Source organism: Peromyscus leucopus, chromosome 19, assembly GCF_004664715.2.
Source record: "Peromyscus leucopus breed LL Stock chromosome 19, UCI_PerLeu_2.1, whole genome shotgun sequence".
Classification (NCBI taxonomy): Eukaryota; Metazoa; Chordata; class Mammalia; order Rodentia; family Cricetidae; genus Peromyscus; species Peromyscus leucopus.
Window position 1 is genome coordinate 53,759,827 of NC_051079.1, and position 17,030 is coordinate 53,776,856.

The 17,030-nt window shown below is 46.6% G+C and overlaps 1 protein-coding gene across 1 annotated transcript in view; it reads right to left on the reverse strand.

The window, feature by feature from the left end:
• Positions 1–11,181, reverse strand: part of Ccbe1 (collagen and calcium binding EGF domains 1) — a 248,035-nt gene extending 236,854 nt beyond the window's left edge. Inside the window, exons 1-2 of the mRNA XM_028860372.2 lie at positions 10,077–11,181; positions 9,567–9,647 (exon numbers count right to left, since the gene is read on the reverse strand). Of these exons, the coding sequence (XP_028716205.1) occupies positions 9,567–9,647; positions 10,077–10,210 (215 nt within the window). The 5' untranslated portion in view covers positions 10,211–11,181. The remainder of the gene's footprint in view (positions 1–9,566; positions 9,648–10,076) is intronic.
• Between the last annotated feature and the right edge of the window lie 5,849 nt (positions 11,182–17,030).

The window sequence follows — 17,030 nt, forward strand, 5'->3', positions numbered from 1 at the left end:
GGGGAAATAAATATGTAAAGAGGAGGAGGTGGATAAAATAACAATAAGGATGTCTGAAAGGCCACATGGAATCATACTATTAACTATTTGCCTCTCAAAAACTATAATGCACATAATTCTGTGCATAAATACACATATCTAGTTTAATGAACTTTCCTCTCTGGGCTGTCCTCCCTCCAAGTGCCAAAGACCACCTAAAAAAGCCCCCAATACCAGACATGAGAAGCCTCTTGATTTTTTTTGGCCAGGGCTGTCAAAGAGACTCCTAAAATATATAGCCTATTTCTGTTGCCCTTGGTTACTCCTAAGAGGTGGAAGGTTAAGTCCCCATTGCAGAAGACACCGCACACTTCAGAAACAGAACCAGAGTTCCCTGAGCTGGAACTAACTTCCACACCGCATCTCTAAAGACTAGCTTTCATGGTACCAGAAATCACCATGCAAGCTTCCAAAGAGGGAGGCAACCAACAGGCCTACCCAGCTATGATGTCTATCAACCTCATCAATGACCAGCATGTCATGATAACCTAAGGGTACAGTAGTGGCAAGCAGTAACCAAAAGCTCTCTAATTGGACTTAAGACCCAATCAACAAGAGGGAAATCATTCCTGGTACTGGAAACCTAGATAATTACTCAAGGCTAGTGAAATTATGGTCGTTGAAGGAAAATCCACAACCTCTAATTTACTAAACTAGCATAATCCCTAATAATAATCTATAAACATTTTTTCTTTATGCCCACAGACAAATGTACTTTTCAGCCCTTCATCAAGGAAACTTCTCATTGCAACAGACAGAGACCACTAAAGAAAACCACACAATCAAAATATAGAGTTGTGGAGCCCAGTGCCAATGGATACATCTACAAAACATTCCCACATCTGAGGCTCAGGGGTCATTGCGGGAAATGGAGCAGAAAGACTGTAAGAACCAGAGGATCGGAGAGTCTGCTGTGAGATTGCGTCTCCTAGTAATATCAGAAACTGCATCCATAAAGTCCCACCAATATGACTGCCCAAACATGAGCTGAACAAGGATGACAAATTGGACTAGGGAAAGCCAGCCCATGAGGCCTCTATGCTTAACAAAGGATTAAGGCAATCGAGGAAAGGTAGGAACGGGAGAGGTGGTCCACCTCAGAGAAGAGCACACCAATTAGTCATCTAGTGATAAATGGTCAGCTCTGAAAACTTACATACAAGTAATATTATATGTCTAGGCAAGTTATATTAAGGAGAGAGAGACAGAGACAGAGACAGAGACACAGAGAGAAACACAGAGAGAGAGACAGAGAAGAGAAGAGAGTGTGTGTAATAACAATTAGTGAAAATGGAGGCCATGAATGTGAAGAAGAATACAGAGAAGTGTGTGGGAGGGCTTGAAGGGAGGAAAAGGAAGAGAGAAATGTAATTATATATAATCTCAAAAATTAAAAAATTAAACACAAAAAATTGTTGGTAATTCTTAGATTACCAACAGTACAAAAACAATCCATGAGCTATTTGCCAATCTCGGGTGTATGCCAAACCCCTAAACTAGGTTCTACACACACAGAAAACTCCACCTGTTACCCCACCAGCCTCCCTTAGATCAGCCACAAAGGCTTGCAGATTGAGTTACAGGGAACTAAGGATGGACACTTCCTTCCCAATGGGAGACACGGATCATCCCACAATTGCGGAGAAGAAAACAGATGTGAACGTATGTACAGGTTAAGAATGTATGTGTTCCTAGGTCCTGAAATCAAATGGGTGCAGCGAGAAGACCTATTAGGCCCCAACTTCTGACACTGTGAAATGACATCATCTGCAAAGTTTGTGCTGAGACCTGTACAATGTAGTTTAGAAAAAGGAAAAGGTTGAGCCAAATTCAAGCCATCCCTGTTCAAACGTGGCCTGCAGGCTGCAGGTTGGACATACCTGAGTCTAGCCTGGGTTTCACCCTAATGGACAAAGTAACAATGTACTGATTTACCCCAAGCTGGACAATCCGGATGCTGCCATATACCTGTCAGTCTCTTGGCCCTGAATTAGTCTTCCCATTTTTATAATTTTTAGAGACAAGAAACTTGTAGTGCATGCTAACTTCGGGCGGGACAGAGAGGAAGAAACCAACCAGGTTTGATCACCACCATTCAATGGATTTTCATGTCTCTGCTTGGAGCCTCATGGGCTTTTTTATTTGTTGCTGTTTTTCTGAAAAGATACATCTTGGCTACAAGAAACTTAAAGATATTAGTCCTGGAAATGTGACATTACTCATAGGTGCACCAAAAATACATGAAAATGCCCTTCCCTGAGGATAAATGAAAATCCGTAACTCGCAGCAGAACAGAAGTTTGTCTGCTCCTTTCAAACGTATTTTACATGCATAGAACGAAGCTTGGCACATTATAAGCCCCCAACAGACATGTGCTGACTAAATGAAAAGTGTAAGACTGTAAAATTAGCAAATAGATTCATGGGGGCAGGGGACCGAACTTGGCACAAGAGGAGTTGCAGATGTTAGAGCTGTTTGCTTTCTCATCCCCGAAATAAAGGAGCGAGAGGGGAACAGAATGAGAGCTTTGTTCTCAGCCCCACAACACAGCCCTAACAATGCCGCAGCCTCTCTCATTCACGAGGGCATCCCGGTCCAGCTGAGCAGGAAGCAGAAGATCTAGGGAAGCTGAACATGGATGTGGAAACCGTGAAATGAAAACCTTCTCCTGAGAGAACACAGCGGCTAGAATAAAGAGGGCGCGCTGCCCCAACTTCATTTAGAAAAGATGAAGTGATGTGAACCACACACAGGAAGCCAGGAAACTACCATTTCAGTGACAATCGACAACCGGTAGTCAGTCGATCGGATCTCCAAGGACACAGCAATGAAAGCGTAGCCATGAGGCTGGCTAGTTCAATTGAGAGCCGAGGAGGCATGAAAAGTGATACAGAATCTCAGTTTGGCCACCGTTCCCCACTCACCTTTGCCTCCTCTCTTCCTGTGAGAAGGAAAGGGCCTCTCAAAACTGCCTCCCTTCCCTTCAAGTCATTGTCTGCTTCAAAGTGTGGGCAGGAGTCCACGTGTCATCTTTGGGTGTCATTCAGCTTAGCCAGTTGGAGAACCAGACTGTAACTACCAGAATCCAGCATATCTACACCACTCGGGCAAGGACAGAGAAGCAGGTCTGGCTGGAAGTATCACATCAAAGGAGCAATTAATCTTCATTCTACAGCAGCCTTCCTATTAGGTTTGGTGCAACACACCTGTAATTCCAGAGCTTGGGAGGCAGAGGTTAGGAAGATGAAGAGTTCAAGGCCAGCCTGAGCTAAATAAAACAATGGGACCCGCTTAAAAAGATTAAATGAAACAAAACCATTTTCCCGTTTCTCAGCTTTTATAAATTTTTTTTTTTTTTTTTTTTTTTTTTTTTTGGTTTTTTCAAGACAGGGTTTCTCTGTGTAGCTTTGCACCTTTCCTGGATCTCGCTCTGTAGCCCAGGCTGGCCTCGAACTCACAGAGATCCACCTGCCTCTGCCTCCCGAGTGCTGGGATTAAAGGCATGTGCCACCACCGCCCGGCTTTAATTTTTTTATACTGTGTACATGTGTGGGGCGTGCTTATGTTACAACACATGTGTGGTTGACAGAGAACAACTTGCAGGAGTTGGTTCTCTCATACTATGTGGGTCCCAATAATCGAACTCAGGCCATTGGGGCGGGCAGCAGTCATATTTGCCTACTGGGCCGTCTTACCAGCCCCTTGCTCAGCTTTTAGAGGACACAGGACACATACATGAGTGACAACAGAAATCCTAAAATGCTTAACACATTTAAATCAAATTTTGTCTTTGCCTTCTCACCTTGACAATCATTCACTTGGTCATTTAACAAATGTATATGGGTCGAGCACTCTTTTCCAAGTATGGAGCGAACCTGTGAGGTCATGGCTGTGAGTAAGAGAACAGATGATCCATGGCCTGAGGGCTGACATTCTAGCGCTAGAGAAAGCCTCACACAGAAAGGGAGACTGTCTTCCCTGGATGTGATTCAGGCCCCGGTCTGCTCTTTCTCAGTTTTGCTCTTTACTATTTCCCATTTCCTCCCTTATAATGATGGCTCATGGATGGCTCTGAAAGCATGCTTCCTGAAAGGTGACTCATGTGTCCTGAATGAGACGCAGTCATTCATTCTCAGAGCTGCTCTGCTTCCCATTCCCCAAGCTATGCAAGCCATAGGCTAGAGGCAGCAGAGGGAAGAAACAGAAAAAGGGGAGGGGGACCCAACTAAGGATCTCAAGTCTTATTTCTGCAATGACCACCATTCATGGCCCTGGGCAAAAAGCAAATTCCTCTTGTCTTCGAAAATGAAATCAGCATCCAATTCAACCTGGCTCTGATGTCCACCACTCAGCAGCGATAAGCAGAGAAACTTCAATGGTCATGGGGGAGACCTCAACATATAAAGATACTCAGTGTCATCCCAAACCACTAGATTTCTGGGTTACCCTACACTTGGAGAAGAATCTAGAAACATGGCATGCTGACCAGTAGAGACCAGTCACTGGTGTGTCGGATCTAGGTTTATGTTCAAAAAATCTCTACTGGGTTTTCCCAGACGCCATAGTTACCAAATAAAATCCCACTGCCAAGTGTGGGAGTATCCTGGGGACTCCCCAGAACAGTACAGTCTCTCAGCTTTGCTCTTCGTTATCCTCCAGAACTTGATAATAAGCCCCAGTTAATGAAGACACCATAAATTTTGGTCAAAGGACATGAAATCAAGAATAAAAAAATACCACATATTTTTTTAAAATCTCCATTCACAGAAGTCAGTGACTGTCCACTGCACAACGTCTGGAAGCCACCCCCATGCCTCACTTGAGGTGCAGGGGTGACGGGAAGTGATGCTGACTCAGCACGTCCCTCACAGCATCTTGAACTTCTCAAAGCACATCACACATGCGAACTCATTTACAGTGCTCACAGCCAACTCCAAACATCGTTAATGTGAGCCTCAGAGGCCAATGGAGAAAACGAAAGCCTGGATCTTAAGAAGCGGGTTCAAGGTCAAAAAAAAAAAAAAAATGAAAGACTAGAACTGAGATTCAGAGAGGAGCAAGGAGTTTGTGACTGTGTGTGTTCTGACATTGCCAAAGCCCTCAATGGGAAATCGGCAACCTGCCAGGACAATGCTCTCTCTGCAGCCTCCCCTCAGAAGCATCCTCAGCCAAAAGCCCAGGATTGTCAACCCCTCGGTCTTAGCCTAATTAAGTGGTCCTCTTGTCCTACAAGTTCTAAGTAAACACATCTGCAGAAATATCACATGAACCTCCATGTTCCCACAGGGTTTGGCGACATAGTTGTACTATCTTCAACGACATTGGAAGTTTCTGCACATCCCGCGTCTTTTTCCCGTGGGAACATGAGCCACCTTAAGCTAGAGCACTCCCCAATGAGAAGGCACAGATAGGGCAGCTGTGTGGGGGCGGGGCATCTGTATCACTTCTCTGTTTGGAGACTCGGGGAGCTGAGACCAAAATCACAGGTGGTTTTCCCAACTGTGTTCACTAAAACAGTCTACGGTAAAGAGCCACCTTGAAAAGCCAGGTCCAGTCTGCACTTGCCCGAGAAGTCATTCCTAGCTGCTATCTTGTCCCGTCGTTATTACTGTGTGAACCACACAGCTTTGGATTCCATCGTAGCCGCTAGGTACTGGCTCCATCACAAGGGGCTTTTCTCCAAAATCGAGCCCGTAGACTATGTGTATTTTATTCTTTTATAGGCAAACATCCTCTAGAAGGGATCTAAGTTCTTAATAGATATGTAAATCTTTTGTCCAGAGAATCAAAACAGTTCATGTTTTTTAGGCATAGCCTCACCCAATAAAAGCTGGGTTGTTTATATATATACATTTTAACACTTCATTTTACTGATGTAAGACACAATAAAAGAAAGATAAACAAGCCTTCTATTGTAACTGCATGGCTTGAAAAAGCAAAATCACTTGCGGCGGAGGTGGGGGGTGATAATGATAGTTCCAGAAGGGTAATGCCATAATGGCTTTCTGTGCCTGTTTAATATGCTTGCCTTGGCTGTCATGAATCCTTACTTCAGATAAATCATACCCCGGCTCTGATATCTTAACTACTGGTAAGAGAATGCCCTGTGCTAATTATCATGCTGGCTTGAGACTCATTAAAATGTCACTGGTACTCATGGAAACAGTGTTTAAACTTTGGGTACTTGGCAGTATGCATGTTTACAGCCAAAATTCTAGAGACCTGGACCCAAGATTGAGATAAGGAAGGAAAGCTATACATGTATGAACCCATTTTGTATATGATTATTTAAATAATCAATTAAATTGATTATTTAAACTCAACTGTCTGAAACAGACCTCAAGGGCAATGGCTCCAAAGGATGACCAAGGTCACTGTTGGTATCTGTGCTCTCCTGAACTGTCTGAAATGTCCAGCCATCTGAGTTTTGTCTTCCTCTTTCCACCCCTGGATCTAGAACATTCACCCAACCAGTAGGATTTTCTTAGATAATGAAAGAGTCCAGGGCTTAGAAGTCAGACAAACCTGAGTTCAAATCATGGTGCTTGTGTGTGTCCGCTGTGAGAGCTTGGGCACGACACTCAATCCCTCTGATTATTTTGTTCCCACTTTACAGAACAGAGATAATAGAAATGCTCCAGTTGGCTCTCTGCATCAGAGACAATGTAAACAACATTCACAGAATCGTGCCAAGTCTAAAGTTAAGTCTTCCAACTATTGTTATTTAATAGCTGACATCAGATGCTGAAAACCAGAGAAGAGCTGCTTAGGTGAAGTCATAAAACACACGGGTGTCCAGGACAAAAACTATTCTGAACCCACCTCTTCTCTAAATTTCACAGTGATGAAGCAGGTTTATCTCCCACTCTGTTCATTTTACATATATTCAGATCTACTCCCCACGCCAACAATGACCTTTTGAAAAAAAAAAATCCCTTTAGCGAGTTCTGAATCCTTTCATGTGCTAAAAATCGTTCACTGGACATCTGGGAGACGGTGGTATTTTCCCAGCTCTGAAGCTGTTTCCCAACAGATGCCACGGCGCTTATAGCTTGAGAGAAGCCCCAGAGGAGGGTGCTTTCTCCTCATGAAGTGGTGATGGCTCTCCTTTTAGGATGACATGCTGAAAGCTGCTTGCTCAACCCCAGAGGCCTCCATGCTTCTGAGGATTTAGCAAAAGGGTTTATACCACATCTGGGGTTTGAAGACCCTGGGTTTTATGTGGTGTTCCTCAGACTTCAACACACATCTCATGAAGACACAGATCCAGTTGATCTCAGGAGGGTCTGGTCGTCTACCCAATGCCCAGGCAATGCCATGAGAATTGGTGGGCAACACTAAGAGAAAGGCACTACAGGGCCACGCAGGGTCTCCCAGCACTCTGCCATTCTTGAAGCTCAAGAACCAGCGAGGCAACGATCAACCAACTTTAAGTATTAAACTGTCTGGCTATAGTACCACACACACACCCCAGCAGGCTGGAAGAGGATAGCATGAGTATGAAGCCAGAGGCCAGCCTGAGCTACTGAGTGAGAGACCCTGTCCCAAACAGCAAAACAAAATAAAAATAGTATAAAGCTAACAGAATACGCACAGAACTCATGACTTCCATAAAGAAATGAATAAGTTTATAAACTGACCAGCCAGGCATAGTATTGGGGGTCACCCCTCAATGCCAACACTTTGGATGGGCAGTAAGATCTTGAGTTCGAGGCTAGACTGGGCTATAAAAAACTAAAACAGCAACACTTCTATTAGCGTACTGGGGGACTGATGTCACTTTCTCAAGCTGAAAGAACCCTTCCCATCATACAGATTAAAATATTCTTTTTCTTGGTAGAGCTGTGGGTCCAACAGGCTGTTTCACTGGGTAACTGGTTAGTGAGAACACACGGGCCAAGACACGCTGCTAATGCCTCTGAATGAGACAGGGTAATCGGAATACCACACTACTTTAAGAAATCTGGAAGAGTTGGCAAAAATGGAGCGTAACAAATAGAATAATCAGGCACTGATGGTTTCTGAAAGCCTGACATGCGTTCTGTAACTGTCACTGATTTATGTGACGCCTGACCTTTAGGGACTAAACAAACGAGCAAACCATCTCAGGAACACGGTCCATGTTCAATTAGAAGCTTTATACAGCAGTGATAGGAAAACAACATGTCCTAGGAAATAGTGTGGTCACGTGGATGAAGCATAGGCCTGGAACCAGGCATGCAGCTCCGCAGCCGGTACTACCAAGTCATTTCACCAGCTGGATGACCTTGCTCACCCAGTGCATCTCCCAACGTCTCTGCCTGCCGGCTGAGTATGTTCCTCACATCTAGGCTACCGTTCGGCTCTCCTGCGCAGGAGCAGGTAGCCCCTTCTGGAGCTCACATAGGTGTTGCAGCTGACATCAATCCATCCTTACTGCCAAGAGCTAATCTGAAAGCACAATACAACTTCCGTATAACACAATCAACCTGCCCGTGGGAGCACTTCACATCTGAGCCTTGCGTGTGGGGAAGAAAGTTCCCTACATAGAAATCATTGGGATTAGCTGGTTGGCCACAGGATAGTGAAGACAAACTCTTCTTTGAGTTCATTTCTGGGATTTGTTTTATTTTGTACCCCCCAAGTTGTTTCTCAGGCTGGTATAAGTGTGCTAACCCCAGTGCCTTGCATAGCGTCTTTAAAAAAAATCAGACAACAATAAACATTTAGGGATATGTGTCATCTCCATCCTGTGAGAGACTGGTGCAGAAGTCAAGAATTCAACGATGCAAGAAGCAAGTCACTCCTCAGTTCCAAAAGGCTTCAAGTAGAGAACCTTGGTCCTCTCCTTTGGGGACAGGAGCCACCTGTTCTTGTTCCCGGTTGCACAGGGAATCACCTGGGAAGCATTTTAAAAACGGCATTCCCTGGCCCTATGCGTGCTTCCTTTTAACAAGACCCCAAGTGGCTGCCAATCATCCCCCAACCCCCTATAGATCCATACAACATGTTTTCTTAAAGATCACTGCTGGTCTTGAGTCTCAATAATCTTGACGTTTGTTTTCATTCAAGGCAACCGTCCCATCTACCCACAATCCTCCCCGCGACGACTTTGCCCACAGAGACCGTGACAGTGGTACACTCTGTCCCAACACAAGGTCAAAAGCAAGACAACTAACTGCCAAGTGTTTCCTTGTTGCCGGCTGTATTTTCAAAACAAAACTCAGAAGAGAAGGAAGCCATTCCTCTCCATTAAGTTTACACCCACACTCCAATCCACTCTCATCAACTCGCAAACTGCTTCACTCCAACCTCTACCATGCAAGTTTTTTCGCGGAACGGTACATGTTCTCAGCTCTTCCGGCACACACTGGTTGCAAACTCAGTTGCTCGGCTTTGCTCTGGTCCATGAACACTGAGGAGGAGCGCAGCACCCTGCAGCACCCCCACCCGGGCACAGGCACAGCCCGGGCTCCACCAGCGCGTCTCCAAAGCCCTGCTTGACAGGGGCGCCTGTCCCTCCAGACTCGGCAGGGCCCCAGCTTTACCTGAAGCACGTGGTGAGCTCGCCCGAAGACTTAAGACACGGGTATTTGGTCGTGGCGATCTTGTTTTCCGAGCACACTTCTCTATGGGGGAAAAAAAGTTGGAGAGGAAACTCCGTTGAAGGTCAGAGGCAGAGTGGAGAGCAGGACGCGCTGGGCTCTGCGTCCAGACGCACCGGCTGCTACTGGTCCCCGGGCGGCCTCAGCAGCAGGAATGAGCCCGGAGAGCTTCCCAGAACGGGGCGACCCCAGTCCCAAGTGACTAGAAAAGCCAAAGAAGTTGGCACCGGAGCGCGGCGGGAAAGCCGGGCGGAGGGCACCCAGCGCCCAACCCACAGCTGGGAGCGCCGAGGCGGTTCCCGCAAGAGATGGAAGTCACCTGGGTCAGCTAAACACCCTGCTGGTGCCTCAGAGAGCAGGGATCTGTGGGTCCGCCACTTGGGACAGTCTGCACCCCGCCAGCCAGCCCTGAGCGCCCCCAGCGCGTCCTCCGCTGGGGCAGGTGGCCCTTACCTGTCGCGGTCCTCTGGCTCCTCTCGGTAGGTCCACGTGTGTCCCAGCGCCAGGAGTAGCAGCAGCGGCCCCAGGCTCTTGCCCAGCTGCCCCTTGGCTGCTCCTCCCCGGCACGGAGGAGGCGGCGGCACCATCGGGGAAGCTCGCGGCGGCTTCTCGGCGCCGGAGCTCTCTCCCAGCGCTGTGTCCAGAGGCTGCGCGGCCGCGGCCGCCTTCCCTCTCGCCAGCAGGGGGCGCCGGAGAGCTGGGGCGTTTGCACCACCTGCGGACCGCACTCAAACTTGGGGCGAGAAGGGGAGAATCAAGCTTATCGACGGGGTGGTGCCTGCCTTGCGCGGCCAGCGGGAGGATGCTGGAGTCCCGGGAATCTCTTCTGAACGTTCGGGCTCGAGTCACACACCGGCTGAACTTGGCTTCAGGCGGCGCCCTCCTCTCTTCCCTCTTCCACCCCCGGGGAGAAGCGCGCAGAGTTGAGGCAGCCAGGAGCTCCTTTGCATTTTTTGCTCCAAGGTCTCTGCCTGGGAGGAGGAGTTGTTGGCTGTCACCAGGGCGAGAGGAGGAGAGGAGCGGGGTTAATAGCTTCCTTCCTGTTGTCAGTTAACTTCCACAGCGAAGGGTCAAGCCAATGTTTGCCTTTCGCCCGCGAGGGCCTTCTTGCGTGCTTTTCCTCTATCCTGGTTTTCTCTCAGAATGTAGCAGCGGCTACAGGGGGTCTCCTACCTCGCCCTTCCAAACGTGAAATAGTCCAATCAAGAAAGTGTGGTCGATTTTCATCCAACCCCTTTTAGAGAAAAGTCGGTCATTTCATTCGTTCTCAGCTCTTGCTGTGCTTTTCTGGGTACGTGCAGCTCAGGACAAGTGAGTTCTCAACTGAGGGTCTAGGGGTTCTGAACTCAGCTGCCTGTCTCTAACTAGTACCCTGTATAGGGGTCTTGACTAGACTCGTTTTCTCGGCCAGTTATGGAAATGGAAGGGCAGGAAGAATCTCCAGCGGCGCAGGCAGCAACCGTGGTTAAAACTGCAGAAGTACTCTCGCACCCACAGAGGGGCGACTCCCCACAAGTGCAGATTCTCAGAACGCTCCAAGCGGCCGGGGTGGGGTGGGGTCCTGGTCTTCCCATCTTTTTCAACTGGTCAGCTTAAAAGGGGGAGGATGGTTGACAGGTTTATGGCTTCAAGCAAACTGAGAGAAACCCAGGTCAGCCAGAACGGGGGTTCCTACCCATGGAGGGGAGGGGGTTTGATTCTAGGTGATGAAGAAGTTCTAGGAGTTTGCTGTCTGTCTTTCCCTATCTGTCTGCCTGCCAAGATGTTTGTCTGCTTCCCTAACCTTCTCCCTGCAGCACACAGCGTCAAAGCTGAAAATACCTTGGGGAAAATCATTGAAAACACCGGGGTCCATGTATCTTAGCGATCAGGGAAGTCACGTGACACTGTGTGGACCATGACATGCAAATTACAGGGCCATCAGCTGTTCACCACAACACTATCAGTTCTTGTCAAAGAGAAAGTCATAACAGAAATGTAAACCACAAGACTAAGAAAGCCATGGCCCAAAAATAAGTCAGTAAAACAAGACGTTAAATGTGGAATTACTAATATTGATCAGTTCTATAGCTCAGGCCTAGGAGAAGGTAGCTCATTCACAAGCTACAGGTGTGCCCACTGGCGAGATAAATAGGTATTTTGAGTTACACAATAGTCTGGTCTGCTGAGACATGTCACACATGGCACCTGTACACTGCCATTTTTATAACAGTGACACCCTTATTCCTCTGTCGAAAATTTTGTATTCCTCAGAGGTTTTCTATGGTCATGACTGTTGCTCAAATTTCTGAAAGGTCTTTTAATTAAAAAGAAGAAAACCCAAAAACAGATATTGGGGTAAATGCTGAAAGATCAGAGAGACAAAGGAACAAGCCACTGCCACGTCTTATCTCTGGGACTCCTCAGCCTGAAAAAGCCTCAGCTGATAGGCCTCTAGGTGAATGAGCTTCTTCAGCTGAAACGACTTCTAGTTCCTGTCTACACACACACACACACACACACACACACACACACACACACACACACACATCTTTTCAACCCAGCCATTAAAGGCATGTGTGCTTTCCAAGTACTGGATTAAAGGTGTGTGCCACCACTGCCTGGCTCTGTTTCTCTCCTAGAATGAGTCAGTGTCATGTGGTCCAGGGTGGCTTTGAACTCACCTCCTGAGTGCTAGGATGAAAGGTGTGTGTGCCACCACTGTCTGACCTCTGTGTTTAATCTAGTGGTTTGTTCTGCCCTCTGATCTTCAGGCAAAGTTTATTAGGGTGCACAAAATATCACCACACATGGTTTTATTTGATCTTCACAATACCGACCCTACACAGCATGCTCATTACATTAGCCATGTAGTTGTTGTTGTTGTTGTTTTTTTCCTATGAAACATTCATAGAAACGAAGAGCATGAAGCACCCTGGATGGTAAAATCCATTGGTGCTGCTCATACACAGACACAAGTTCATTTTCAGCTGGTCATTCAGTGGACATTCTCAGATCCTTCGGAACTTGAGAGTGACTTTCATGGGATCACTACCTGGATTCAAACTTAAGCAATGGTTTGTAGGTAAGTGGTCCCAGCTAACGTTCTAAAACCACATTTTCTTGTCTATATACTGGGGAGTTGCAGGAGTACATCTCCAAGGGTATTCAGATGAAGTGAGTCATGTAAAGCATCTCTTGAGAGCTCTCTGGGCATTAATGTTAGCATCTGGGCATCATCTTTAGCACAAATTAGTCATTGCACAGACAGATTTTTAGTTTTTGGTTTTTTGATTTCTAGATATATAGGAGCCTATTTGCAGCAGCTATTTGGTTTCTTAAGGTGAGACCCTGATAAGCACATGAAAAGTAAAGCCATCCTGGAGCGTCAAATACACTGGATGGATTTAAACTGTGCCATAGAGGTGTTGGACACCATCTTGGAGGAAGAGGACCAAGCTGCAGATAAGGGTTTACATTTTATTTTCTTACCAATACCTCTGTTTTGATAACTTGGTTTGTTTTCTTTCTCTTCTTTATTCGTTTTAGATTTTCACCATTGCATCACGGTTGTCGTTCTACAAGCAGTAGACCGTGATGTGGGAGATTAGTCATCTGCTGTATTCAATAGATGACTTACTAAGACATGTGTTAGGTGAGGCACTTTTCAAGGCAAAGTAATGTATGATGAAAAACAAAAACAGGCAGATATGGTGGTGCACACCTGTAATCCCCGAACCTGGGTGGCGGAGGCGGAAGGGTGGAGGGTTTGAGGGCAGCCTGGACTATATAGTCAGTTCCAGGGTAGCCTGAACTGCAGAGTGAAATTCTGTCTCAAATCTAAAAATCAAAACGACAGTAACAACAAACAAAGAGAAAGCCAAGGGTGAAAGCCGAACCCCATCAGTTGTGGGCACTAGACTGGTGTCAGCCACCATCTCTTTTGGGCCCTACACTAAGCATCGGTGAGGATGAGGGCCCTGAGGAGATGCCAGCCAAGCAAACAGTCCATATTCCTAGAATGTCATGGCATGTGGTCCGAACATTTCTGCAAGAGAAGAGCTGTCGCTGAGACCTTTCAAACCCTCTGTTTTTTGAGGGACTGAAATTCTTCCAGCTTGGTGTGCTGTGCTAAGAGGAAGGAGCACATGGATGGCCACGTATGGATACCAGTCCGTGAAAAGTTGACCAGTCCCGCCAAAGTCAAGCCTGCCTCTGTGCAGGCAGAAGCCTGCATGGATGTCTCCAGAACTGAGTTTGCAAGTGGCAGGAACCTCAGGGGTTTTAGGTTTTTTTTCTCCTCAGACTCATACTCTCTCCACCACCCTACCCAACTCAGGCCTGCCCTCATTGATCTGCCCTATCTCCCCTCATCTGCAAAGAGCTGGCGTGAGAGAACTTGCCCATAGTCTCTTCCACAGGAGTGTCGCAGAGATTAATGATAGGGACCTCACATACCTGGGAGGAGGCTGTGGCTGTTCCTTCCAGTGCACATTGGCAGTGTTTTCCCATCCAGACCTGTCAACCTCCCTGAAACAAGCCAGAGAGGGGAGAGTTATACAATTTACCATATCCTAAGGGCCTGGGCTGTGAGGGAGCTTGAGAGTACACTGTGTGCTGTAGGTCAGGGCCAGGAGGAACAGGTATCTTAGCAGCAAGGCTGAGAGCTTCCTGGGAGCCCATGAAGTAACTGGCTGTAGACTAGAGGCCAGCACTCTAAAAGCAAAGGAAAAAGAAAAGCTAGACAGAGCACACACTCTCAGAGGATGCCTCGGTAGTCAGTTTTCCAGAATCCTGACATCTTATGGGGATAAAACTAACATAGAATTAGAAAAGTGAAGTTGCTAATAAAGATACTTTCCTACAGAAGATAGATCGCCACCACTGGACAGATGTGTGGGCATAGTCTGTGCCTGCCTACTCTAGAGCAGCTCAGGCAGGGGAAAACCCGGAGACTGGAAATGAAGCCGGACAGATGTGGACTGACAGACTCTAACTGCAAAGGGCCCTGCACTACATTAGACCACAAGTCAGCTCTTGGACCCCCGGACGTCAAGTCAGGATGTTTACATGACCAGTTAAAAGAGTCAAGGAAACAAAAGCTTATAAATTTGCTTTTTCGAGAAAATGACAGGGCTGAAGAGATGGCTCATGGGATAAAGGCACTTGCTATTTAAGCCTGGAGACCCGAGTTTGTTCCCCAGAACCCGTGTAAAGGTGGAAGGAGAGAATCTACTCCATAAAGTTGTCTACTGAACTCCACCCACACATAAAATAGTAATAAATTCTAATTCAAAAATAAGGGATCTCTCTCTCTCTCTCTCTCTCTCTCTCTCTCTCTCTCTCTCACACACACACACACACACACACACACACACACACACACACACACTGGCCTCCCTGAAATGTGGCCAGAATGACCTAACGATAAGGTGAAGGCTCTTTCACAGAAACAAGACAGAATAAAACTAAGTAAAGTTCACTGTGTGCTGTGATCATTGCCATAGGATGAGATGCCCCTAGAACAAGCACATTGCCTTAAGAGCTATCTTTTAGTCTCAGTCTTGATTGACATGCAGCCAGGTCTGCTTAGAGAACTGGGGTTACACCCTAAAAGTGTAAAAGTATTCTTGTCTACACGCCATTGTGAGGGATCGCTTGAGGCAAGAACAGCTAGAACATTTAATACTGAAGCCCTGGTCCAGGGTGTGTTCATTACCTCTATCTAAGCCAGTCTTGGTTTTAACTTGCACGGGCTCTGAAGGTTTGCTGAAGTTCTAGTACTGGAATCTTCTCCAAAACTAGGAAGAAATACCAGCTTCCCCATCCATGATGGAACCAATTCTGGCCAATTTTGAAGCAAAATGTTAAAAAGATGAATTAAGCCACTAGAAAAAAAATAATTAGTAGACACTTAAAAAAAAAGAAACCATTTACACCTTGGTCTTCAGAATATAAAGAACAGAATTCATGTGATTCTGGTGTCATGCTTGTTCTTGAATGTATCTGTGCACACACACACACACACACACGTACACACAAACACACACACGTTCATATGCATGCATATATACTCTGTACAGTCTCGTGTCTAGGAGCCCCAAGTTTTTCTCACAGAAGCCCTCCTTACAGAGATGGCAGTCAGCAGTCTCTTTAGCTTGTCAGATCTGTAGGATCAGACCTAGGAGTCTGGGCTGGAGAAGTGTCAGGATTGGAAAAGTGTGCTCTTACTGCTCCGGTCTGCAGCTCTTTTCTCCACTAATAGCTAGGACGAGGGTGACCCTTTATCATACTCTCCCTGTAAGTATAAACAAGGAGGAGTAAGGAGCCACCAGCAAAGACAGGCTGTAAAGTCACTGTTTTCTAGAAAACGCATTAATGCCACCCCAGGCTCTGCCATGCCAACCCCAACATCTCTGCTTCGTTCTTACAGATCCTTTGTGTTCTTTCACTCATGAAAGAAATATTTAACACTTCCTGAGCCCTACAAGATTCTCAAAGTAGCCAGCCAATTTGACAGCTAATAAGAACACTGACCTAAAGTTTTCTTATCTGAGGGCTTGGGGGAATAACCCCATTCATAGAGTGCTTGTCTAGTATGCATCAAATCCCAGGTTTGATCCTTCACACTGCAAAAAACAACCACTGTTGCACACACCTGAAATCCCAGCCTAGAGAAGGTAGAGAGAAGCTGGAGGATCAGGCATTCAAGGTCACGCTTGGCTCTAAGACAAGTTCAAGGCCAGCGTGGGCTACATGAGAATCCATTTCAAACCAAACAACACAAAACTTTTCTGATGTGAGCTAATATATCCACACACACACACCCCCCCGCGCCCCATGTTTCTGAGGATTGAACCCAGGACCTTGTTTGTACTGTGCAAGTCTACTACCACTGAGCGACATTACTAGCCCTCCAAGACGTCTTTTATAGTAGAATAAAGATAACGACAGGGGCTGGAGAGATGATGACTCAGCAGTTAAGAAGGCTTGTTGTTCAATTGTGAGGACCAGAGTTTGAAATCCAAGCACCCACATCAGGTGGCTCACAATCATCTGTAACTCCAGTTCCAAGGAATCTTATGTCTTCTTCTGGTCTCCAAAGGCATTCACACACGCATGTGAACATACACCCACACAGAAACACACACAGAGAGTGAACTATAAAAGTCATACCAGTAGTGCATGAGCTGGCTGTTTGGATCCTGGGGCTTATGCAGGGACACTTTGCTCAGCCTGGGAGGTGGGGACTGGACCTGCCTCGACCCGAATCTACCAGGTTGAGCTGAATCCCCAGGGGAGTCCTTGCCCTGGAGGAGATGGGAATGAGGGGTGGGTTGGGGGAAGGGGGGAGGGAGGAGGGAGGACAGGGAATCTGTGGCTGATATGTAAATTAATTAAATTATAAAATTTTTAAAAAGAAAGGAA